The 24,236-nt window shown below is 37.9% G+C and overlaps 1 protein-coding gene and 1 pseudogene across 3 annotated transcripts in view; both read left to right on the forward strand.

The window, feature by feature from the left end:
• The window catches only part of B4GALT6 (beta-1,4-galactosyltransferase 6), a 66,144-nt gene that overhangs the window by 13,011 nt on the left and 28,897 nt on the right, over nucleotides 1-24,236 (forward strand). Inside the window, exons 2-3 of one of the 3 annotated variants that reach the window (XM_017497961.1) lie at nucleotides 9,646-9,762; nucleotides 17,420-17,533. In XM_017497961.1, the coding sequence (XP_017353450.1) occupies nucleotides 9,646-9,762; nucleotides 17,420-17,533 (231 nt within the window). Of the gene's footprint in view, nucleotides 1-9,645; nucleotides 9,763-17,419; nucleotides 17,534-24,236 lie in introns of those variants that run through there. The other 2 variants (XM_017497969.2, XM_037727824.1) reach the window with 2 other exon arrangements.
• Nucleotides 6,953-7,045, forward strand: LOC119467156 (annotated as a pseudogene).

Raw genomic sequence — 24,236 nt, forward strand, 5'->3', positions numbered from 1 at the left:
AGCTGCACGGGGCAAAGCAGCCGCGCGGGGCAAAGCAGCGGCGCTGGCCGGCGCTGGCCGGCACAGCCGCGCTGGCCGAAACAGCCGCGCTGGCCGAAACAGCCGCGCTGGTGACCGTGGAGCACCTCTGCCCGGGAATTTCCTAGTCTGTGGGCAATAAAAACACGGCGTCCACTCACCCTCTGCGCTTTCACTGGGAACTGCAATCCTGAGCTGTTCCTAAACGGCCATCTTGGATCCACCACATTCCTGATTCATTTTTAACACATACTCAGACGATTCTGCTCACTGGGAACAATGTTTCTGAAAAATACCCCAAATGGTTGGGAAAAAATAGTGCTACATACTTTTCTAAATTGATTATCTTACATCGTTTCATAGAACTAATATTTCATAGAACTAATCTTATTGAAAACCTGATTAACTTGTTTATAACATCATGTTTTACTGGTAGTAGAGATGGCTATCATGGTGAAGCAACTTTTCCTTCGGAAGAGAAATGGGCAGTTACGTTATTTAGGCCAACCAGAAAAGTGTGTTCCTTTGTGAGTCTGCAGTGACTGGGTGATTGGGTCCTAGGTCATCCTAAATTTGTTATTTAGTGTTTTTAATTATTAGAAAGATATATCATAATTCACTTAAGACCAATAAAACGTATTAAACTGTGTAGCATTATAGGTTACCCAGTGGAAGTAATTTCAAAACATTTCCTAGCATTTGGCTAGAAAAGTCTTTTTATAATATCTTTACAGTAGTATATTTAAGTAGCTATATGAAGTTTGTTACTATAAAATGATATCTTGATTGAATACTATGGCCTGTTTTTATATATTTGAGGCTAATGTTAATATGATTTTACTGAAATCTTGTTACATATGTAGCCTTCCTGATAAGTTAATTGCTCAGAAATTATGACTTCTAATTATAGTGCAATTTTCAGTTTGACTCATAGGAAGAGAAGTTGGACATTATTTTCATTTGAATCAAGAGACCAAAGGTAGAGAATTAAAAGATGCCTTGTTTACTGATTTGAAAATAAGCTTTGGAAGTCATTGAAATTCATTTCCTACCCGGTTCCCTTCTCTGATTCTTGTTTTAGGCTCATTTTCCTTTCACGAATACTAAGTTGGAATTCTGAAAGGTATTTTAATTGTGAAAACACAAGGAAATTGGAGATGATTATAAAACATATTCAAATAGTTCACATTTCAATTTTTCTCATTTTGACAGATTTCTTATATACTCATATGTGTATGTAGATGTATAAGTAATATGTGTGTGTGTATATATATATGTGTGTATATATACAATATATACACTTATATACTCTGACATCACTAACTTTCAACAGTTTTATAATATTTCCTGGGCCTGCTTATTTATGGCTTACTTTTTTAGTCTGTAATATCATTAAATGAGTTTCCTGATTAGATTTGGAAGATCTGTTTAATTGCTTGCATTCTTCCTTCCCTGATTTCCTCATTTCCTCCTGATTCTACTTTCCCTAGTGTGGTTCATAACTCTCATAGGGCTCCTGTCATGCTTTAAAAAACCTATATAGTCATTTTAAGTGAATTACGCGGTGCATTAGCAAATGACAGGGCTGATGGTTATCTTTTGTTAGATAGTGTTTTCATATCACTAGGTTCAGAGTCTACTTTTCAAATTATCAACTAAAGTTAAAGTAGGCTGAACTAATGATCTGGTTGTTGCAAAAGTCTTTCTAATGTTTTAGGCAGTTTTTGGATCTTGGTTCTTTATAGAGGAAGCCAAATGGCCCCTTAATTTTTGACATTGCTTGGTAAACAGTAGGCACTCAATAAACACGTGGATAAGCATGTTTACCCCCTGAACATTTTTAGTAAGATCATTGGAAAAGTAGGTTTTTATTTAAAAATGTTTAACCTTGATCACTGTTCAAACACAAATGATCTCCAAAAATAACTTAAAATTGTTTATATGCGGAGTGGAAGTTATAAAGACACCTGTTAAAAAGAATTACTTGTTAATTTTTAGTGTTTGTATCTGTAAAGCTTGAGTTGTTAGCTAAGATCTGAAATAGATCTGTGTGTGATCATTGTGTTTATTGTTTGGTAAAATGAGGCTCTGAACACAGAATTCTTGCAGTCTCTGTATTCATTAGTCAGCTCATAACTTGAAAAGTAGAGGGAAGGATATTATAGGTTAGTAATAATTTGCATTGCAGATTTCCTTGAGTCCATACCTGGTTTTGAATTATTGTCACCATGGTTACACAAATAAGCACTTTGACATAAAAGAATTTTTTTTTTTTTTTTAAGAAAACAGCCTGGCACAGCCTTGACATTTGTGATTTTTTAATTTTAATCCAAGTAATATCTTCCTAGTCCTAGGTTTAGTATGAATAATATATCATATGTAATCTGGCCTAACCTTGGGGTTACACCATTGTTACTGAAGATAACATATTTTCCTTTATCCACATGGATGAGTAATTCTTGGGGATTTATTGAACAAGAGGCTAGATGTGGAAAGAAGACAATTTTTCAGCATCTGAAACAGATATTTAGAAGATCATTGTGAATTCCTAGAAATTCTTAGAGATAACCTGATCAACATGTCTGTTGTTAATATTGAGTATTAAGATTTTTACTTTTGTCCGTATTATTTCCTGTGTTCTGTAGATAATATGGGAAATCATTTTCTCCTCTGTAACTTTTAAGGATCCTTCTGGTTTTCTCCTCTTTGTATTAAAGGAAATCTGGTTTATCGCTCGCAGTTTCACTTCCCTCATAACTTTTTACAATGAAGATTTCTTTTTTCTTGTCCCTCCTTGTCCTCTGTGACCTTGAACCAATGTTTCTTCCAAATCCCTTCCCCTCGGAGTCACTCAGGCTTGTGCTTGAATTGTGAGTTTTTAATCCTACCTATGTTAACTTTCTTCCGAGTTTGTTTTCTCATCTTCTCATGGAGAAAGTTGTACCTGTCATGGGGTGGTGTGTTATTTTCCTAGGGTCAACCTAACGCACTCCACACATCAGCTTGAAACCCCAAGTGTATTTTCTGAGTTATGGAGACCAGAAGTCTGAAATTAAGGTGTTGGCAGGACAGTCGGGACTCTGGGGAAAATCCTTCCTTGCCACTTACAGCTTCAGGTGCCTGGTGTTGGCTGGTGGCCACATCACTGCTGCTGACTTCACATTGCCTTAGTGTGTCTGTGATAGTGTGTGTGAAATCTTCTTCTGCCTTTCTCTTAGAAGAGTACTTGCCGTTGGAATTAGGGGTCATCTGGGTAATCCAAGATGATCTCCTTGTCTCAAAATCCTTAGTTTAATTACATCTGCAAAGACCCCTTTCCAAGTGTCACATTCACAAGTTCTGGGAATTAGGATGTGGGCATACCTTTTTGGGTAACCAACTCCAGGTGGTTGTAAGAATTAAATGAAGTATAATTGTGTTATGTGTACTTATATATATTTATATGTGGACTTTAGCTCAGTGCCTGACCAAAGTCAGCATTTAGTAAATGTTAATTCATCTCCTGCTCTTCAGAAACCTATGCCCGCCAAGATTCTATATTCCTGGAAGATTTTGGCAATCAGTGCTCAATTCTGAATGTTCTCCTCCACTTTGTCCTCCACCTCTGTCCTCGTTGTTGACCACCAGGATGTTCAGCTCTTGTCTTTCGTCCTCACTCTGCCTGGCCATGCCTTGGGTGTCAGCATAGCTGCGGCCTGCTCTGCCTTGCACCTCTGCAGACCACAGCCTCCCTAACCTTCCACTTGTGGAACTTTCTCACCTCTTTTAAAAGTTATGTCTCATCCTCACAATGACCTCTCATTCTCTCCATCCACTTGGACCTTCCTAACTTCTGTTACTACCCATCTCCACTCAAGGTAGATTGTCATTTCCTGGCTGTGCACTGCTTCTGTGTACCTCAGAGCCTCTGCTTAAACTGTCCGGCCCATAAAAGGGATTTCCCTCCTTTCTGTTGTTCTTTTAGTGCCTTAAATTATTCACTCTTTCGTCTACTTTCTTCCACTCAGGCTGCAGACATGCTCAGGGCCCTCTTCTTCCAGAAAACCTTCCTCTGACCTTGCTAATCGCTTATTTTCCTTTTCTGAAACTTGCTGCTTTCACTTTGTTAGTATCCACTGAAATCTTTACAATTTTCCCTTTGTTTCCATTGCTTCCTGAAGCTGCTCTCTTGAAGGTTTACAGTGATCTCCTATTGGCTTTTTAAAGAGGCTAAGTGGTTGATGATCAAGGGCTAGCTTGCTGGAGTCAGACTGCTGGGGTTGAATTCTGGTTCCACCACTTACCAACAACTATGTGACCTGTGGCAAGTTATTCAACTCCCTGCTTCAATTTTGTTATCTGTAAAATGGGAATAATAGTACCTACCTTAAAGAGTTGCTTGTCAGGATTAAATAGGTTAGTATATGTAAAGTATGCCTGACAAAGATAATATGCTGAATTTTTAAAGCTGTTTTTAAGTCTTTCTCTTTAGCATCTGTCACATTTGACATGGTTGACCTCTCCCTCTTCTTTAGTCCATTAGCTTTTTCACTGTGCTCAAGCTGAGATTAATTCACTTTGGGGTCTTTTATCTTTGTGCTGCCTGTTTGTTGTCTGTCTTCATACATCAGATCTTCACCTTCTTCTCTCCCTTTTGGATAATTTTTCCTCTGGAAATTTATCATGATAGTTACACCTTTTACATTTATTGTCTCCCCAAATTGTATTTCTAGCCCCCTTTTAGCTTCAGTCTTACATTTATAACCGCATCTCAGATTGCCTGAACAACATCATCCTCTCCCTCTCAAAATCACTTATTCAGTTGACTTTCGTTAAGAGACCTGGGAACTGTGGCAGCATGTCATAGCAGCTAGGAACCAAGATGTCAGGATCACAGGGATGCTGCGTTGGCATCCTGAAAAGCCCAGGCAACAGTTCTAGATCCCTGCAGACAGGCATGGTCTCCTTGTCTTGAATCCTTACAGCACTGTCAGTGAGCAAAGCTGTTGTGGAAAGGGGCTGGGAGGCACAGTTTTATAGCAGATGTATCTCTTAATTTTCTTAAGCGGAGAATTAGACAAATCTCTTGCCTCACAAACTCAGGATAGAATGCCTTGCCTAGAAGCTTTAATAAACTGTTGAAGATAGGTTTTATTCTTAAAAAAATTTTTTTTTGAGATTTTTTTTTACCCCCTGGGAAGCAGAACTGGTAAATAAATTAGATTTATGTCTCACAATGCAGAGTCTAATAGAAAATGAAATTAGAGAACACAACAGCACGGCTTTAATTAAGCAGTGGTAGGTTTCCCTATATTTTTTCTGAAATGAAGTTTCTTATAAATTGGAATAGAAATTTTAGACAAGGATTTTTCTCTACCCAAAGATTTGCCAATAAGACGTTACATTTTATACTACTACTACTAAGTTTTGGGTTTGGGTTAACATAGTCTTATATTTGGAAAGCAGACAGTTGGAACCATTCTCGTGCTGGTTTAGTGTGTCTTGCAACCCTTTGACATAGCACTTTCTTCCTATTCACCACTCTCTATTTAAAAACAGCTTCCTTCCCTAATGGGTTCTGATCTTTAGGGATTAAACCCATGAGGGCCATTAACCTGAGGAATGTAACTCGATTAGCTATAAATGATTTGAAATAAATGAATAGATTTTCCGTTTGGAGAAATTGGCATCTAGGTTTTCTTAACTTCAGTCTTCATTCATCTATTGAATAGTAAATGCACTCTTTTGATAAATCACCTTTGTTAGAGGTGCCATAAAAAATCATTTTTAAGGCCAGGTGCAGTGGCTTACACCTGTAATCTCACCACTTTGAGAGGCCGAGGTGGGCTGATCGCCTGAGCTCAGGAGTTCAAGACCAGGCTGGGCAACATGGAGAAACGCTGTCTCTATAAAAAAGTTAGGTGGGCATAGTGGCAGGTGCCTGTAGTTCCAGCTACTTGCAAGCAGTAAGGTGGGAATAGACAAGGAGACCATACCTGTCTGAGGTGGGAGGATTGCTTGAGCCTAGGAGGCGGAGGTTGCAGTGAGCCAAGATTGAGCTACTGTACACCAACCTGGATGACAGAGTGAGACCTTGTTTCAAAAAAAAAAAAAATTAGCCAGATTTGGTGATGTGCACCTGCAGACCAGCTACTCGAGAGGCACAGGTGGGAGGATTGCTTGAGCCTAGGAGTTCAAGACCAGCCTGGGCAACATAGACCTTCATCTAAAAATTTAAAAATAATTAAAAATTAAAAAAAAAAACAGCAACAACACTTTTTTCCTTAACAGTTTCATTACCTACAAGTTATATAATTAAAAAAATTTTCTAGGAAACACAATAATGCATAGAATGCTTCTACTTAGCATCTTATTTCTTAGGCCAGGATCAGTTCTGGAAGTCCAAGTGTTTTGCCTTAGGCTGAGTTCCGCTACTTTGTGGCAGGTTTGCTTTTTACAGTTTGGTGTAGCACAAATATAAGACGTCCATATTATTGACAACAAATTTCATTTGTAACTTTAGGATTAAATAATCCAAGGTGCTGCAAACCAGGTGGTTAGTGATCTGTGTGATGCTGCCCCGCCCACATCATTTCAGTTGAACGTTGGATCTTCATTTAGGCAGAGTTGTTAATGTTAGCTTGTCTTTTATTGAACATTTTCCTACATTTTTGGTTGGCTGTTCTTTTAGTTTTCTTTTTTCTCTTCATCTCTTTTTTTCCATTTTTTTCATAATTATCAAAGATAAATTTATTGTTGTAGATACTTTCATTCTTAAAAAATGAAAATGGATTAAGAAATTAGAAAAAGAAAAGTAAACATATAATAATGAGATCAGGAACTAATATATTTAAAATAGAGGAAAACAGAATTGAGATATTCAAGACAAATTATTTAAATATAAGCAGTGGAATACACAAATATGACATGTCTTATCAAAAAGAAAAGGGAATGCTTGCTCTGGCAGCAAATATACTAAAATGGGAACAATACAGAAAAGATTAGCATGGCCCCTGCTCAAGGATGACATGTTTATTTTCAAATTTTAAATAGAAAAGTAAAGGGAGAAAACACAATTAAAAATCAAAAGTAGAGGAGATTCAAAAATTGTGAGAGATCATGCACAGCTTTACCTAATTTGAATATCTCAATAAAACTGTTGAATCTCTGGGACAAAATAATTACTCCAAATTGAATCAAGAATAAATAGAAACTGAAATACATCTAATACAATTTCTGGCAGAGGGCAGGCATTCAACAAATCAACAAATTGAATACATGAACAGAGAGGAATTGGAACAGGTGTCTGATTACAGCTTTTTTTTTTTTTTTGAGACAGTCTTGCTCCGTTGCTCAGGCTGGAGTGCAATGGCACAATTCTGGCTCAGTGTAACCTCTACCTCCTGGGTTCAAGTGTTTCTCCAGCCTTCGCCTCCTGAATAGGTGGGATTACAGGCATGTGCCACCACGCCCGACTAATTTTTTCTGTATTTTTTAGTAGAGACGGGGTTTCATCATGTTGGCCAGGCTGGTCTCAAACTCCTGACCTCAAGTGATCACCCATGTTGGCCTCCCAAAATGCTGGGATTACAGGCCTGAGCCACCACGCCCTAACATTACAACTTTTAGATGACTTCTTATGAGAGGTCAGTTCAAACTTTTAAGGATTTAATATCTGCCACACTACATCAGTTGTTTCAGAGTTCAGAAAATGATTGCAATGTGTATAGTCTATTTTATGAGAGTAGCATTAAGAACAAAACCATAGATGGCCAAAAAACCACACACCTTACTTATGAATATATATTAAATAAATTATATGAATAAGTGTTTCCCTATATGGTCTATTTATTTTAAATAATTTCAACCCTTATTTTAGATTCAGGGCATGCATGTGCAGCTTTGTTACATGGGTATATTGCATGATGCTGAGGTTTGGAGTAAGATTGACCCTGTCACCTCGCTAGTGAGTATGGTACCTGATAGGTAGTTTTTAGACTTCTGCCCTGCTTTGTCCCTCTCTTCTGGTAGTCCCCAGATTATGTCGTTGCCATCTTTATGTTCATGAGTACCCAGTGTCGAGCTCCCACTTACAAGTGAGAACATGCGGTAGTTGGTTTTCTGTGCCTCCGTTAATTCGCTTAGGATAATGGCCTCCAGCTGCATCTATGCTGCTGCAAAGCACATGATTGTGTTTTTTTTTATGACTGTGTTCTTCATTCTTTTAAAGTCCACTTAAGTACAAAAATGTAAAAATGTGTTGTATTTGTAACCCAGTATAGTAAATTCACACGTCAGCAAGTTAAATGTAATCATAGGACTACTTTTTAGAAAACCTGTAGACATGCTCTTAAAAATGACGCCTGTAAAGCTTATGTGAAACCTGGATTTCTGTTTCTCTCTTTTTTCTGGATTGAAGTTGAAAGAAGTTTTATTTTACTCTGCTTCTCTAGTAGTTTTATTTATGCTGTGCTCATATGTACTTTGAGCAAGTTTACATTTACATAAAAAGTGGAAAAGAAGGTAGTAAACATTAAATTTCTCTCATCCCTCTGTTCCATCTTGAGAAAGTAGAGCAGGACTCAGAAAATTAGTCAGCATTCTTAATTTTTTTATTCAGCATTCATCTTTCGAGAGTGTCATTACTATGTTCAGAGACAGCTTATCTTAAAATTGAGTCATTAACTGAGACTTGCAGTTTCTTGGTTTTTGCCATGGTAGCAAGTTGCTGCCTCTCATCTGAATTGGGTTAATGATTTGCTAGCTTCGTGTTTAGAGGCTTTAAAGAAGGGTGCACTACTTGCACATCTGCCTTGTGAAAACGAGGAAACTGAGATCCAGGGAGCTGTACAAAGTTGTGCATAGCACTAACAGAATTGGGACCAGGAAAGGAGCTTCTGACTTTGTTCTGTGTCTCTGGGGAGTCTGGACATCTCAAAAGTTAGGGATTTTTCTAATCTTTGTCAATTTACCAGTTTCTCCCAGCAGAAGAAATTAGGAGCCTATTTTTGAAGCAACTTATTGTGAAGAATTAAATTGACCCACTTTAAAAATGCATATTGATTTTGATTTTGCTTTTAGCGATCCTGGTAGATAGAACTGTGATTGAAAGGGAGTGTAAAAGTTTAACTTTTAGAAATGACCCAAACAGATACTGATCCTAGATCACTCTTCCCTGCAAACACATCTAAGAATTTTCAGGACCAATGTAAGATCTTTATTCATACTAGATATTATGGGATTTATAAGGAATCCTAGCCTTTGTGAAGTTTTTGGTATGAAGAAATTAATATATAAACTGAATTTTATAGCTGTAGGATTGAGTACTTGTAATAAAATGCCTTTTTGAAATTTCTAAGTGTATTTTATAGTAGAAAATCACTTACGGATGTGGGGGTTCATTATGATACTTTAGTTTGTTCAGTTAGTTTCATTCTATTTGATAGATAGATATTTCCACATTATTATTTTTTAAAAAATCAGTTTGTTTTCGTAAGTTTTTATAATAGCAATATTTTATATTTCTATTTTCCATTTGAATGTGCTGGTTGAGTCAGTTTATGTTTATTGGGCACTTCAATTCTGAATATTATAAAATAAAAAGAGCTTACTGATCTATGACATTCTTTCTCTATTTTTCTTTTGTAGCCAACACATATCTCTTTATGGTACAAGCTCGAGGTATAATGTTGAGAGAAAATGTGAAAACAATAGGTCATATGATCAGACTGTACACAAATAAAAACAGTACGCTCAACGGTACAGGTAAGACTACTTTCTGCTTAACCCCTTGTCGTAAAGCAGTCCGCCAAATATTTTACAGTCTGTTTTGCCTTCAGGTAACTTCCTGTTAAAGATGAAGGTATCTTCCCCTAAGCATCCTGGTAGATTATTTTACTATGCAAATAAAGACTGTTTATCTATTTTAGGATGTATGAAGGTGTGGTCACAAAAGTAATGGGGCTTTGTGCAGATACTTAATTCTTGCAAACAAATTAAAATATAGAAAGCTGCTTCAACATTTTCAGTTCATATATTGTATTTAAGAGAAGTTAACCAGAGAATCATTTATTCATCTTCATAAGCCATACTACCATCTCTATGTTCATTCTAGTTCCTAAGTTGTTTTTCCAACTAGGTCTAGAAAATAGTTGTTTTTAATTATAGAAGATTGTTAATAGTTTTATGGCCTTTTTAATGAGCTAAAGGAGAAATTTTATAAAATTGGAAATTGGTAGCGCTCTTGTCTTTGTAAAATGTTACCTGGAAATAGAATCTCCATTAGAATCCCAAGATGTTAAAATCTAATAGGCTGAATCAATGATTTAATGATGGTAGAGTTGATGTAAATAGATTTAACTACTGTGGAAGAATGTTAAAGCTCTTTTATGGCAGTTTTGCCAGTGTATCCCGAAGTATTCTTAGGTGTTACTTTAAAGGATTAGTGGGGTTGTCAGTTGTTGCACTCTTTATGGTCTCATTTTGAACAGTTAAAGATTTAATTTGTGTTAGTAGTTCTTCCTCGTGTCATTGTAAACCTACACATTCTACTAAGAGAACGTCTGTTTTCCAACTGTAGGTATTCTTTCTTACATGTATGTCAAGGTGGGTAATAGTTTTAGACCCTTTTAAACATTTAAGACTGTGACATATTGACCTCAATTTAATAGCACATGTGCTTTTATAAAACCCATTCTAGTCATTTGCCTAATATGTTTATGATGTCACAAATCAAAACACTCTTATTTTAATTTTTTAACCTTGAGGGAATTTTTTTTAGAAGGACTGTCTAACATAGTTGATGTTTTAATACTACAGTAAAAGTCTCATTAACTGTTCTTTAGCATGAATGAGTCTTCTGAATAGTAGGTCAATTTTAGAAATTTAAACATTTTAGAAGTTTTTGTAGGATTTGTGTTGGTTGAATAAGTTGATTGTAAAAATGTTCACTGAAAGTTTATTCAACTGAAAGGAGATAAACATCTTTGAGTTGGTATATTTGTGTGAATGCTAAAAATTTGTGCATATCAGGTTGTTTTCCCTGGAGAATGAATAAAGGATATGTGTGGATGTTGAGCTTGATTAGGAGGAATAATTACCTGCACAAGACAATCTTTCCGCGTGGTAGCCTGCAACTAAAACAAACAAAAAAATAAAAACAAAAAACCGGGGAAATCCTTTCTTTATCTCACCAAGTCATAGTTTCAATAAAGACCAAAGAACCAATGCATATTTTGATGCAAGTTTGCCTACTTTTATGAACCTTGGAAAACTTTTCATAGGGTTCCTTTACTGATGGTAAAACTGTTCTCAGGAAACAGTCATTGTATCCATTAGGAATTGGGTTTGGATGTAATAGAGACCTGTCTGTGGTGGTGTAAACACGTGAGGCTTTCTGTTCTCATGTGAAAGAACTCTGCAAGCTGGATATATGTGGCTGACGTGGAGGCTCCTTAAAGTAAGTCATCATATGCTTTTCATTTTCTGCTGTCTGTCATGTAGCTCCATGAACTCATAGTCTAAGATGGCTGCTTTGGCATCATCTTTGTGTTTGCACTTAGGTCAGTAGGAAGGAGGAAAGGGAGAGCAAAGAAGAACAAATAAGGTACTCCCTTTTCTGGAGCCTTCCTAGAGGTCCCACACAGTATTTCCTCATACATTTAATTGGCTGGAACTTAATTGCATGCCCACATGCGATAACACCGGGAAATACAGTCTTTGACCTGGGTATGCTGGAACTCTAGTGAAACTAGGGTTACCTAAGGGGAAAGGGACAAATGGAGTTTGAGTGAGCAATGAAGCTCTGCCATGTTCATTTAGCCAACATTTACTGAATAATTATTATAGTTAGTATATTTAACCAGCTATTGGAGACACAATATTAAGAAAAACAGTTTCGCTTTATATGAGAATCTCTTGGCCTCTGGGAGAAATAGAAACATAAATAGTTATTTATAATGCAACTGGTTATTTCTACATAGAATTCCATAGATATAATCTCCAAAGAAGAAAATAATGGCCTATAAGGTGTCCAAAAAGAACTGAGCTCTAGAGGAGAATTGATTAATATGCAGTGGCTCATTTAAAATTTAACACTAAATGATAAATAGGTTGTGATAGTTATAAGCACATTTGATTTCCAAAAGGGGTTTTTAATCCTGTACCTGACTTTCTGTGGCATCAAATATAAATAGATGGATACTATTTTTATAAAGAAATCATATACTTTTTGTAATCAAATGGTGCCATGTAGCCCATAGAGCCAGTCAAATTATGAAAACAAGATGTATTCAGTGAATTTACCTAATTACTGAAGCAGATAAGGGCTGAGCAATGTTAGAGTGGATAGGTTTGTTGGAAATAATCCAGCACGCTTCCTCTTTGAATGGATACATGAAGTGAGGTGCCCAGACACTGTGGAACTGACAGGTCAAGTTAGTGGGAAACAGACTAGAACTCTCCTCGGTAGTCTAACACCTGTTTTAAGCTGCTGTTTAGCAGGAAAATAAAGCCATTAAAGGATGTTCTTTGGTGCTGTTCTCCTTTTCCTTTAAGTGATAAGGTCCAGTGAGAATTAGTAGGGGATCCATGAGGCAGATTTCATTCTTTGTTTCCCCTTTCTTTGGTTGTGTTTCCGGAAAGGAGGAAGAAAGCAGGGGGTCCAGAGCTCATTTTATTTTTATCCCTTCATTAGATGAAATAATGTCTACCTATTATAGCAGTCGTGGATCTCAAATGCATCTGTCACGCACAACCTTTTAAATGGTTCCTGACTTTGAAAACAGTGGTTATACATGATGGACCATTGCTTACCTAACCACTTTTGTAGGAATAATGATTTTGTGGGTTTATTATGGTATCATCTCCAAAAGATTAATTATTGGCTGTATTATCATTTGTGAGGCGTTTATTTACAGTATGTTCCTACTGTGTTGTAGGTACTTTATTAGGTGCTAGAAATTGAAGACATTTTGATTTCAATTAAAAGAGATATTCAGAGTAGTGGCTGGGGTGGTGGATAGACTATATACACATAATACATTGGGAAGACACAGATACCACTGGACAGAGTACTCAAGGAGTGTGGGGGTGTTCCTCTAAGTCTGGCAGTGAGTTGAACTCCTTACAGTGTAGCCAAGAATAGCACATGGTTAGCTCTAAAACTTTTTGTTCAATGAAATGAATATAATGATATTGCATAATTTGAAGGCACTTAAAAATTTGGTTCTTTAAAAACTGATAAAAGTGATGGAATGTGTACTTTTGTGATTCAGCCATTCTGGCACTAAAATAAAAACTGGAACAATTCTCTCTGGCCCTCCTGTTTCCATCCAACTACCCAGAAGGAGTTAATAGTTTGTTTTGCAGAAATGTCTAGAGAGCCAAGCACTTCTGTGAGTTGGATGTGGGTTTAGAGAATCATAGCATGTGGCTAAGAGAAGGAGCCCAAGCATTAATTATAAGAATTAATAAATTATGCAGAGTAAGAAAATAATCTTAAAGTTAATGCATGACATTAACAAGTTACTTGAGGATTGCATGAAAATGTAAATACTTTTCTGCCTCAGGATTGTAAGAAAATGAGCTTTGGAACACCTCAAGGCAGATGACCCCCAGGGACAAACTTACTCATTTTTTTTGTATTTTAAAATATTGTTATATCATAGTTGTACATCCAAGGACAACCTTATTTATTGTCTCATTCCTGTGACTGTGTAGTGTATAGTATGTTCTTAATAAAAATTGAAGAGATTCAGAAAAATTATCATCTCTATATAGCTAGCTCATCTTCTCTTTCTGGTGGTATGTGCAACAAAAGCTATCATATGAACTCTGTTCTGTGTGTGTGTGTGTGTGTGTGTGTGTGTGTGTGAGAGAGAGAGAGAGAGAGAGAGAGAGAGAGAGCACGTGCACGCACATATTAGCTAATTTGTGAAGAACTTGCCATTCTGAATTTATTGTCTTAACTGCTCATTTATTCATATTGAAAAACAAACTAAACTTTCTTGCATTTTTAAGTAGAACTTTTTATATCTTCAAAGTGGAAAAGAGTGTAATAACAGTCTCCTAGTTCACTCCCCTCTTCCAATCCTCAGAGAACTAACAGTTTATTATGTATTTATCTTTATGTTTCTATCATGCTGTCTCTTGATTTATCAATTTTAACTACTCTTGTTATGGAAGAAAGTCATTTAGTATTATAGCCTCACCCTGTTTTACCTATCTTTATCCCCAATATAATTGTGTCACAATTTACATACAAATCATGTTGATGTTGTTAAGAGTGGATAGATAATGGCTTGCTTGTTTTCCTGAGGCTAGTTGTAATTATGTTTGTTTTGTAGATCTGTTTATTTTTGTTGATGTTACTTGTTAACTCTTTTTTTCCCCCAATTTGTGGAGCCTTCTTAATCTGTCACTGATTTTGCCTGAGCTCCTTGGGCACGAGTTGACCACACTAAGGAGGGTTTCCGAAATTCCTGTGCCATTGTCTTCTCTCTTCCAGTGCTGCTTTTGAGAAGTCTGTTGACCATCCTGATTGCAGTTACTGTTTATGGACCAGTTTTTTCTTTCTGGAGACTTTTGGGATCTTTTTTTGTATTGTTAAATTTTACAAAGAGCATCTTGGAGCTTTGCTTTTCTTCTCTTGCTGGGAGCAGACAGTCCTATCAGTATGGAATGTCTTATCCTTCAATTCTTCAAAATGTATTTATATTATTTCTTTGATAATTTTTCTTCCTGCTATTTTTCTTTCTGTTTGGAACTCATATTATGTATTATCATTTCTCTCTTGTTTTCCAATTCTTTTTATTTCCTTTCTGTCTTTCTGGGAGATTGCTCTGACTTTATTACAGTGCTTTGATTTGATTTTTAAAATTTTGGCAAACTTATTTTTAAGAATTCTTTTTGTTTGTTTTTTTCTTTTACTGTCTCTCTCAAATAAGAATGGCTTATCTTCCTTTCCAGGAATATTGAAGATAAATACCCAACTCTATGGTATAAATCAAAGAATTTGACTAGACATTGTAACAAAACTGATAACAATAGTAATCTTAAGCAGTTTTGTTGGGAGTAACAGAAACCCAATTCATGCTGGTTGTACTCCCTCCTACCACTAGCAAAGTTGGAGTCCCCATAAAAAGGAAACCTTTTTTTTAAAAAAAAAAAAAAAAAAAAACAACTGAAATGTGACACATATCTAGATATATATATTGAAACCACCTTAAGTAAAGAATGAGGCCAGGTGTGGTGGTTTATGCCTGTAATCCCAACACTTTGGGAGGTCAAGGCAGGAGGATTGCTTGAGCCCGGGAGTTGGAGACCAGCCTGGGCAACATGGCAAGACTCTCTTTCTACGAAAAACTACAAACTTAGCTGGCTGTGGTGGTGTATGCCTGTAGTTCCAGCAATTAATAGTTGGGAGGCTGAGCTAGGAGGATCACTTGAGCCCAGGAAGTCGGTGCTGCAATGAGCTGTGATCACAGCACTGTACTCCAGCCTGTGTGACAGAGCAAGATCCTGTCTCAAAAAAAAAAAAAAAAAAAGGAGAAGAATCGGAACTTTATTGGACTTCCTTACACTTGCTTTTGCTTCGTATCTTTAAATGTTTCAGACACATGGGGAATACACTGAGCATGGGCTACCAAAGCAGTTTCTGTGGTCTTGGTGTATCACTTGGCATACAAAACAATTAATTGTCCACTGAATTTCTCCTCTCCTTGCCATTTGGAGGGTTTTCCTTGTCAAGCGCTTTCCGTCACTTCTCCAGGGAGAGACAATGGGGAGGATTGTCTCACTGAGGCTTTCTCACTTCCTGGTAGAATAGGCTTTAGCAGTTGTACCATCGTTGGTCTCTATTATGTCGGGGTTTTCTGGGAATGCATTTACCTTAACACCTTACTGATGCCCTGTGAAATTCATAACTGGGCTTTCCATGCAGTTCTTTGGAATTGGACCTTGTGGCTTCTGTTTCCTCCTTGGTACCCAGCCTGGAACCTTTGTCCATCCCCAACACCCTCTGCTTAACAGCCATGGTAGGCCTCTTTCATTTGACAGCCTTGCAGGTGGCCTGAGTCTCTGCCATGAAGTACTATCCTGGCTCCATTGCTGCATCCCCACCAACTTCATTGTGATGATGACTGAGTATTGATGTGAGGTAAAGGTGTGCAGGGGAGATGCCTAGTTTCTTTGGCTCTTCTCACCTCTCACATACTTCATATCTAATTTGCAGGATTCTGTCATTTGTCTGTGGGTCAGAGGGTTTAGCTTTTACAGTCTCTCTCATTGGAGTAGATTACTCAAGATTCAAAGCATATCTTTACATTTTCCTAAAGTGTCTGCTTGAGTTTCACTCTCTGTGATACAGAGACAGACAGATCCAGGAGACAGACAGTAGTTTAATGAGCTGTTTCCATCTCTCATTTCTTACTCAGGCATGTTGATGTCATTCTCTTAGGCCAGCTTCCCTACAAAGCAGGAAACCTGCGTGTCATGGTTCCTAGATTTGTGTCTCAGAACTTTGCTCCAGAAAGGGACTGAAATGTGATCTCTCTGGTTCCATGTTCAAAAATCCCAAGTCTGTGACTGTCTTCATGGGTCAGGTGCTCATCTCTAATCACTTGTAGCTACAATTATTAACTATTTATCTGGGCCCGGGATTGTTCTCAGTGTTTTACACATTTCCTTTTATTGAAGTTTAAAAATGACAGTATGAAGTAGGCATAGATGGGAAGCGATGCCTACTTTGCGTCCTGCCCTGTATCATACAACTACTGTGTGTTGGAGCAAGGATTTGAACTCAGGCATTTGACTTTGGTGCCCTTTGTGCAGTTTAACTTGCTGACTCTAAAGATAATGGACCTAATGTAATAATAGCTCTAGAGCTCCCATGGGGTTGCAACCCACAGGCTGGGAATGACTAATTTAAAGGTTTAAAATGAGCTGTATTACAAAAGTAAGTTGAGTGGGTAAATCTCATTTCTACAGGGTGAGGTGGTGAGAAAACATTACTCCCACCCCTCTGCTCTGTGGATGCTAGTAGCAGCATGCCGCAGTTTGGAATACCCTTAGCTGTGCCATAGTGGAGGGGATTCCCTGGTATGTTTTCACACTCCCTTTAGATCTGGCTCAGCCAGGGGAGGGATGGGAGCAGGTGTTCTCATGTGGTTGCAAGTGGGACTGCTATGTCTGTGTGCAAGGATAAGGGTGTACTGCTCTCTAGATATCTCTTGGAAATTGTACTGAGAGGTCTATTCCCAGCAGCAGTTTGCTATTCTCTAGTTCTTTAAAGATAATTGATTTTAAGTACTTGTGTAGATTGTATGTTGTAGTTTTCTCACAGAGACAGTGACATATTTCATTCCAGAGACAAAGCAAAAGGCTTTTTTTTTTTTTTTTGGTAACTCTTTTCTCTCTCTTCAAGATTATCCTGAAGGCAGTAATTCAAGTGATTATCTTGTTCAAACAACAACGTATCTTCCGGAAAACTTCACGTATTCACCATACCTCCCCTGTCCAGAAAAACTGCCTTACATGCGTAAGTCGTCATCTGATTTTGACTTAACTGTTTACTTGTGTTATACAATCATAAAAACCACATGATTTGAGCACATCAGGATCAGGTCATTACTGTGGGTGCTAATGTTCATATTACACAGCATGTTATTTGAATTCTTTTTGTTTTTTACAAAGTGCTTTTTGAAGGGAGGTGATTGAAAAGTTAAAGAAAAATACAAAGGGGAAAATGACAAATACCCATACTTCTCCCACCCAGTTTTAGAACCTAATACTTTGGCTTACTTATGTCCAAATTCTTTTAAAACAGTGTTTAAGAGAGTAATTAATGTATAGTCTCCTTTTGAAGATGTTAAAATGTTCCTGATTAAGCCAGTCTTTTTTGATCGCTTTCTCCAATGCTGGCTCCCCATTTATTCCTCAGAAGTAACCTCACCACTGAGAGTTTGCTGTGTATTTTTACAGGTTATGAAAATTGTTTTTTACATAGATGTTTATATAGAAAATAGATATTCTTTTGAAGGGGTATTTATGTAAATTGATCTTATACAGTATCTTTCATTCTTATAACTTGCTTTTTCATATGCTTTGAGAACTGCCTATGTTATTACATATAGGTCTAATTTATTGCCCTTAAATATGACTGCGTAGTATGTCTTTGTATAAATGCATCACATCTCATTTACCTGTTTCCACATTGATTTACATTTAGGTTGTTTCAACTTTTTTGATATCACAAAATAGCAACAACAACAACAACAACAAATTTATGTATCTATATATTTGGTATAAAGAACAACAGAGTGTGGGTTTTCCTTGCATATATGTATGTGTACTTGAGGGTTGATGGCTCATGGTGGAATTGCTGGGTAGGTTGGCTCAGTTTTTCCAGATTTTGTCAATTGCTCTCAAAAGCAGCTATACCAATTTATATCCCTAAGAGCCAAGCATGAATGTACCACTTTGATATTGATGGACTTTTAAATTCTTGCTAATCTGAAAGATTACAAATGGTTTCTCATTGTTTCCATTTTTACTTCCCTCATTACTGGTGGATTTGAGTGAGTTTCCATGTTTGTGTTTTTAAATTTTCTCTCCGTGACTTGCTGCATCATGGGCTTTATCAGTTCCTGGTTGGTTATTGGGTGTTGGTATTGATCTCTAGGAATTCTTTATATTCTGGCAGTGGCCTGCTGTCTGCTATGTGTTTCATAGCACCTTTTCACATTCTCGGGTTTCTCGTTTTATTTTGTCTTTTATTTTATGGAAGTTTAAAATTATGATGTTTTCAAATGTTTTAATCACTTTACTTACAGGTTTTGCCTTTTTTTGGTCTTAAAAGCTTTTCTTACCCTGAGGATCATTTATTTCCTTCTAATGATTTTACTATTTTGTTTTTAACCTTTATGTGTACTGTGTGGTAGTGATAAAGCTACTGTACTTTATATATTTTTAAAATTATGAAGATAATACATTATTATTTGTATTTAAAAAAAAACCCAGCATGCTATACTCTCAACACTCAGAAGTCACACAGGTATTATTTTGGCATTTTTTTGGTATGTCTTCTACCCCTGCCCCATGATTTTTAAGCATACTTTGTATATAAAAGTTTGTATCTTGGATTTGATATAATTAAAGATTTAAATAAACATCTTTTTGAATTGCATTTTTATCTCTAACAGTTCTGATGTATTTGGTATCTGTGATTTGTATTCTTTACATGAGCTTTTTTAATTGAAGAAATCAGCTTCTGCCTATCATATTTGTAGGATTTGTTTTAGTTTATTGTTGATAGATATTATATATCAATAATAGAAATGTTGACCTTTTAAGATCATCTAAGGCCATGGCTTTTCAGACTTGAGGGTACTTCAGAATCACAGATCCTCTTGTCAAATTGCTGGTCCTGCTCTCAGAGTTTCAGACTCAGCAGGTCTGGATGGGCCTGAGAATCTGCATTTCTATCAGGTCCCTCCAGGTGATGCTGCTGCTGCTGAGCCTTGGGCCATGTGTTGAGACCTGCTGATCTAGAGTAGTGGGCCTGGGCCCTGATATTAAAAAAAAAAAATTCAGGTGATTCTAATCTTACTGTCTCTTTGCTGTACCATAATAAGCAGCTATACCAATTTATATTGGTATATATAAATTGATATAAAACTCAGTGATTTTTGTGGCTATCATTACTTTGTTACTGCAGCCTTGTTTTCCTAAAAATGAATATTTTTGTCTGTATAATGCTGAAACCACTGGGTAACGTTCTGTTGAAATATTGATTACAATAATTTCATCTTCATAATTTGCATATTCAAGGTTTATAGCTTCAGGAAATCTTTCTGTTCTTGGTTTAGTTGCCATTTTCTTTAATTAGTGCTTTATGAGTACTAATTAAACTCTATTTCAAAGCATCTGTCTGCCAGTTCCTCATGCTGGTACTCCTCTTCTTCAACCCTGCAGCCCATTGTGCCTTCTCTGTCATGGTGCCTGAGAGATTGCATCACGTGTGGCTGCTGTGCACTGCCTTTTCACCGGGGGTGGGGAGGGGACCTCGGTGCTACCACCCCTTCTTCCTGCTTCCCTGGGATCCTTGCATTCTTTTGTAAGAGAGAATCACACTGGTGTGGCAAGTCATCTTTTCACAGCAGGCCCTCTCATGGGTTGCCAACTTTGGGTCCTGCCCCAATCCTGTGCCCAGTTAGTAGTGGCCATGGTGGTAGGGTGATTTGGTAGAAAATACAGCCACATACAGATAAGGCTTTAGAAAGGAGCCATGGGTGCAGCCAACATAACGAGGCTTCTGCTGAGAGAGCCTTGCATGAGCTGCCCAACAGAGCGCTTCACTAGTCCTGTGACCTCTGCAAAGTGAAGACTTAGTTTACCTATCCGTAAAACCTGGCATTCTAATATCACCTGCGGAGTGTGGGAAGGATCGAATGAAGCACAGTGCTTGAAGTTTGAGAGGCGTTAATTTGATTCACCCTTTCCTTCTCCCTGCTTCTTTGAATAATAGAGCCAGACTTTAGAGTGGTCAAGGGAATGAGACACCTAGGAGAGATGTGTGGAATTTAGAAGTTTTACTCTACACTATGCATCCTTAAATTTTTTTACTTAAAAAGATAGTTTTTACTGATAATAGAGAACAATGTGATAAAATGTGTAAGTATAAAATCTTTTTATGATAGTCACACAAAGAAATTGAATATGATTCTTTCCTAAATAATAATTAGAAGGGATTTGTGTAAGAATTAGATCTACTTGGATGAAAACCATTCAAGTATGAGTGATATTTACTTACAGTCTCTAAAAGTGAAGTTAAAGCTTAACATGGCTGTGTTTGATTGTCCTGTTATAAACCTCTTTGATTTTTACCTAGTATAGCAATGGAAACACTGGCACTGGATTTCTGTAAAAATAAAGTGAATTTTTCAAATTGGAACTCAGATAAAATGTGTTTCATACATTTCAGTGTTTCATATTCAATAGTGGCTAATTACACTATAAAATCTATTTTATTGTGTATTTTTTATATGAAGAGTATGAGTGAATACTTCTTCCTTGTTAGTATTTACAGATTCTCCAAAGAGTAAATCCACATTCAGCTTTATTGGATTTATGTAAGATTCTTTGTGCTAACAAAGTAAAATAGAAGTTTCACCTTGTCAAAAGCTAAAAATAAGTGCATAGTGTGGATGTTTTGATTTTCATTTGTATGGGTGAGGTAGAAATGGAAAATGTCAATTGCATACTCTGCATTAGACTGAAAATAGACTTACCTTTGGTTTTCCTATCTTTTAATTCTTATTCAAATAGAATGCATTTGCAGTGACCTTTATATATTCTGTTCTTACTATTTGTGGAATAGTTCCCTTTATGCTTTAACCCTAATAGTTTCTATGATTGCTAACCTTATGAATATAACAAAAGCTCCAAGGACTTTTTCAGGCGAATTTAAATAATTCAAATGAAAATCAGCATAAAAGGAAAAGATAAACAAACTTCAGCAAAACTCAAGTAATGCTAATATAACCGTTATACATATGTTTATTGTAAAAAAAAAAAAAAAAACCATGAGATGGGAGGCATTTTACAGTCAACAAGTCATTGATGGACAGCTGCTGTGCAGCGGGCCCAGTGTTGTTCATCGAAGCAGGCAGGGGAGAGGCAAAGCTGAACATGGTCATGTGTGTGGCACCTCGGAGCAGGGAACACACTTGGAAAAGGCATGCTATGAAAAGGTTATAAATGTGACAAAAGGCAAACAGCAGTTTATTCTGGAAGGGCAAGGACAATGTCAGAGAGAGGCATCATTAGAACTGGGTCTTGCACGATAACTGAGAACAGCATCAGCACGAGGAGACAGTGTGTATTCCCAGACTGGAGAGTGGTCAGCTCTGCCCAGAGAGGGTGTGTAAGTGGTATATATGGGAAATGAAGCCGGCCAGAAGGGTCTTGTGTAAAGGACTGAGGAATCTGAGGGCCTTGTGGGTTCCATCATTCCTTGGCATCTGTGAGGTGAGCTTCGGTGGGAGCAGAGCCCGTGAGCTTATATGCAGAGGGTTGATTTATGAGCCTGTGTGCATTTCTCACAGGTAAGAGTACGTGATTTTCAAAGAGTCTAGGGGCAAAAAAAAAAAAAAAGCCAAAAGCAAAAATAAACCCCACTGCTTTGGGGAAATGGAGAAACATCGAAGGCTTTAGTCAGATGAATGATGGACTAGGATTGTATTTTAGGAAGATTATTCAGATGAGAAGCTGAAAAATGGGTGAGAATGGAGAAATACTGGGATGGCCAGGAGACCAATGAGGAGCTTGCTGCAGGGAGCCAAGAGGAAACGACAAGGGCATGTGCCAAGGCGGTGGCATTGGAGAGAGGAGGAGGCACAAAAGATGACCTACTGGGTGCCATTGGCCAGATGTGGTGACCAATTGAGGAGTGAGGGTTAACTTCCAGGTTTCTGACTTGGTGAAGTGTACCGGGTAAACATCGCATTTGGAGGATGGGGAAGTGAATGAGTTCCGTTCAGGCTGTTTTGTTTGAAGTTCAGGAGGGTTAACTTGGGGTCGGACTTTCATAAGAGATCTGGACTGAAGATTAGAGGAAGTGAGATGGGAAGAAGGCTGAGAGTGGGTCCCTGAGAAGATCTGTGCTTGTGGGGTGAATGGCAGTTAACAGAAGAAAGGGAGACAGGAACCTAGAGAAGCCAGAGGATGGTGTCTGGGGGGCCAGGGAGGAGCATATCCCAGAAAGAGACTGCTCTGTCTTGTCACACACCTCCAGACAGCAGGGAGAGTGAGGAACCATGAAAAGGCCATTGAATTTGGTGCAGAAAATGGATGGAGACTTCAGCAAGCACGATTTCAGTAAAGTGGTTGGGAAAGAAGCAAAGTAGACGGTCCTGAGAAGTGAGTCAGATGTGTGTGAAGACCGTAGGTGAAAGAAGTTTGGCGGCAAAGGAAAGGAGAATGGGGTAAAGGAGCTGGAGGAGGTGGGGGTAATAGAAAAGCTCTTTAAGAAGAGATGGACTTGAGCGTGTTGTAGCCATCATGGAAAGAAAGGATGGAGAGAAGAGAGCTGGGCAGGATGAGGGAGAAGGACAAAAGAGGTTTCCACAGAGCCAGGTTAGAAAGTGAAAGGAGACAATGCCTCAGGTTGAAGAGTGAGCGTGGAAAGCCTCGGGAACCCCTCCTCCCCTGAGGAAGCCCTCGGTTCCTTGGGAGATGAGGTGGAGGCACTTGTGCCTGCTGCGACTGTTTTCCTGGTAAAGCAGGAGGCTGCATGTCCCTGAGGGGATGGCCAGGAAGGACTGAGCAGCTTGAAAGGGAGGAGTAAGTATTTAAAAGCTTGTTGTAGGGAATGAAAAGTGGAGTCAACTAATCATAAATTAAAAGGTGACTAACAGATTAGCCTGGAGAGCCCCTGCCCCATCCTGGTGGAGTCACGATGCAAAAAAAAAAAAAAAAAAAAAAAAGTGACACTTGTTTTGCCAAAAGCTTATTGTGCTTGAGGCAGCATGTTAGGTATTGCCACTCAAATGATGGGATTAATCTATATGCTTATGTGCTTTCTTCAGTGCTGTTTATTAGGTAGAGAATTGGAGCATGGGTAATTGCTGCTCCGAGGTTGGGACCTGTAGCCCAGGTGTGGCAGGTTGAGGGGGTGGTGGATAAGGTGTTTGTGAGTGTGTAGGTGCTGTGATTGGGTGAAGGTTGAGCTAAACGCTAGACTGTTCGTGAAAGTCAGCATTCTTGGTTACAAACTGCAGAATATACTTTATCTATTTTAAGAGAAAAAAGAATTCATGAAAATACATTAGAGAGCCCAGAGACAACCTGGGTATCTAGAGAATTAGATTGAGAGATTGAGCAGCCAGATCAAGGCTCAGACCACTTCCAAGCATCTCCTTCTGTTACTTGTCTGGGCTCACACCTCCTACCAGCATTGCTCAGGTCTGGGGACTGGAAGTGCCACTTTCTGGTTCCATAAAACTAGAAGCTTCTGCCACCACTTTTACTTGAAAGATAGTTTTGCAAAGTACCCTTGTCCTTATATTGTTTGCTACTGCTTCCATTCTCCTACAGGTACGTTTGGTCACACGAGCGCTCCTACCTGCTAGAGGGGTTTGGAGAGTGGGTTCTAGCTTTTCCTCAATGGTGGGTAGTTTAAGCTGCTGAAATGTGTTTGGATAAATCTAGTGGCCATAAACATGACCCAAACTGTCACGTTT

Source organism: Cebus imitator, unplaced genomic scaffold (genome assembly GCF_001604975.1).
Source record: "Cebus imitator isolate Cc_AM_T3 unplaced genomic scaffold, Cebus_imitator-1.0 Scaffold12, whole genome shotgun sequence".
Taxonomy (NCBI): Eukaryota; Metazoa; Chordata; class Mammalia; order Primates; family Cebidae; genus Cebus; species Cebus imitator.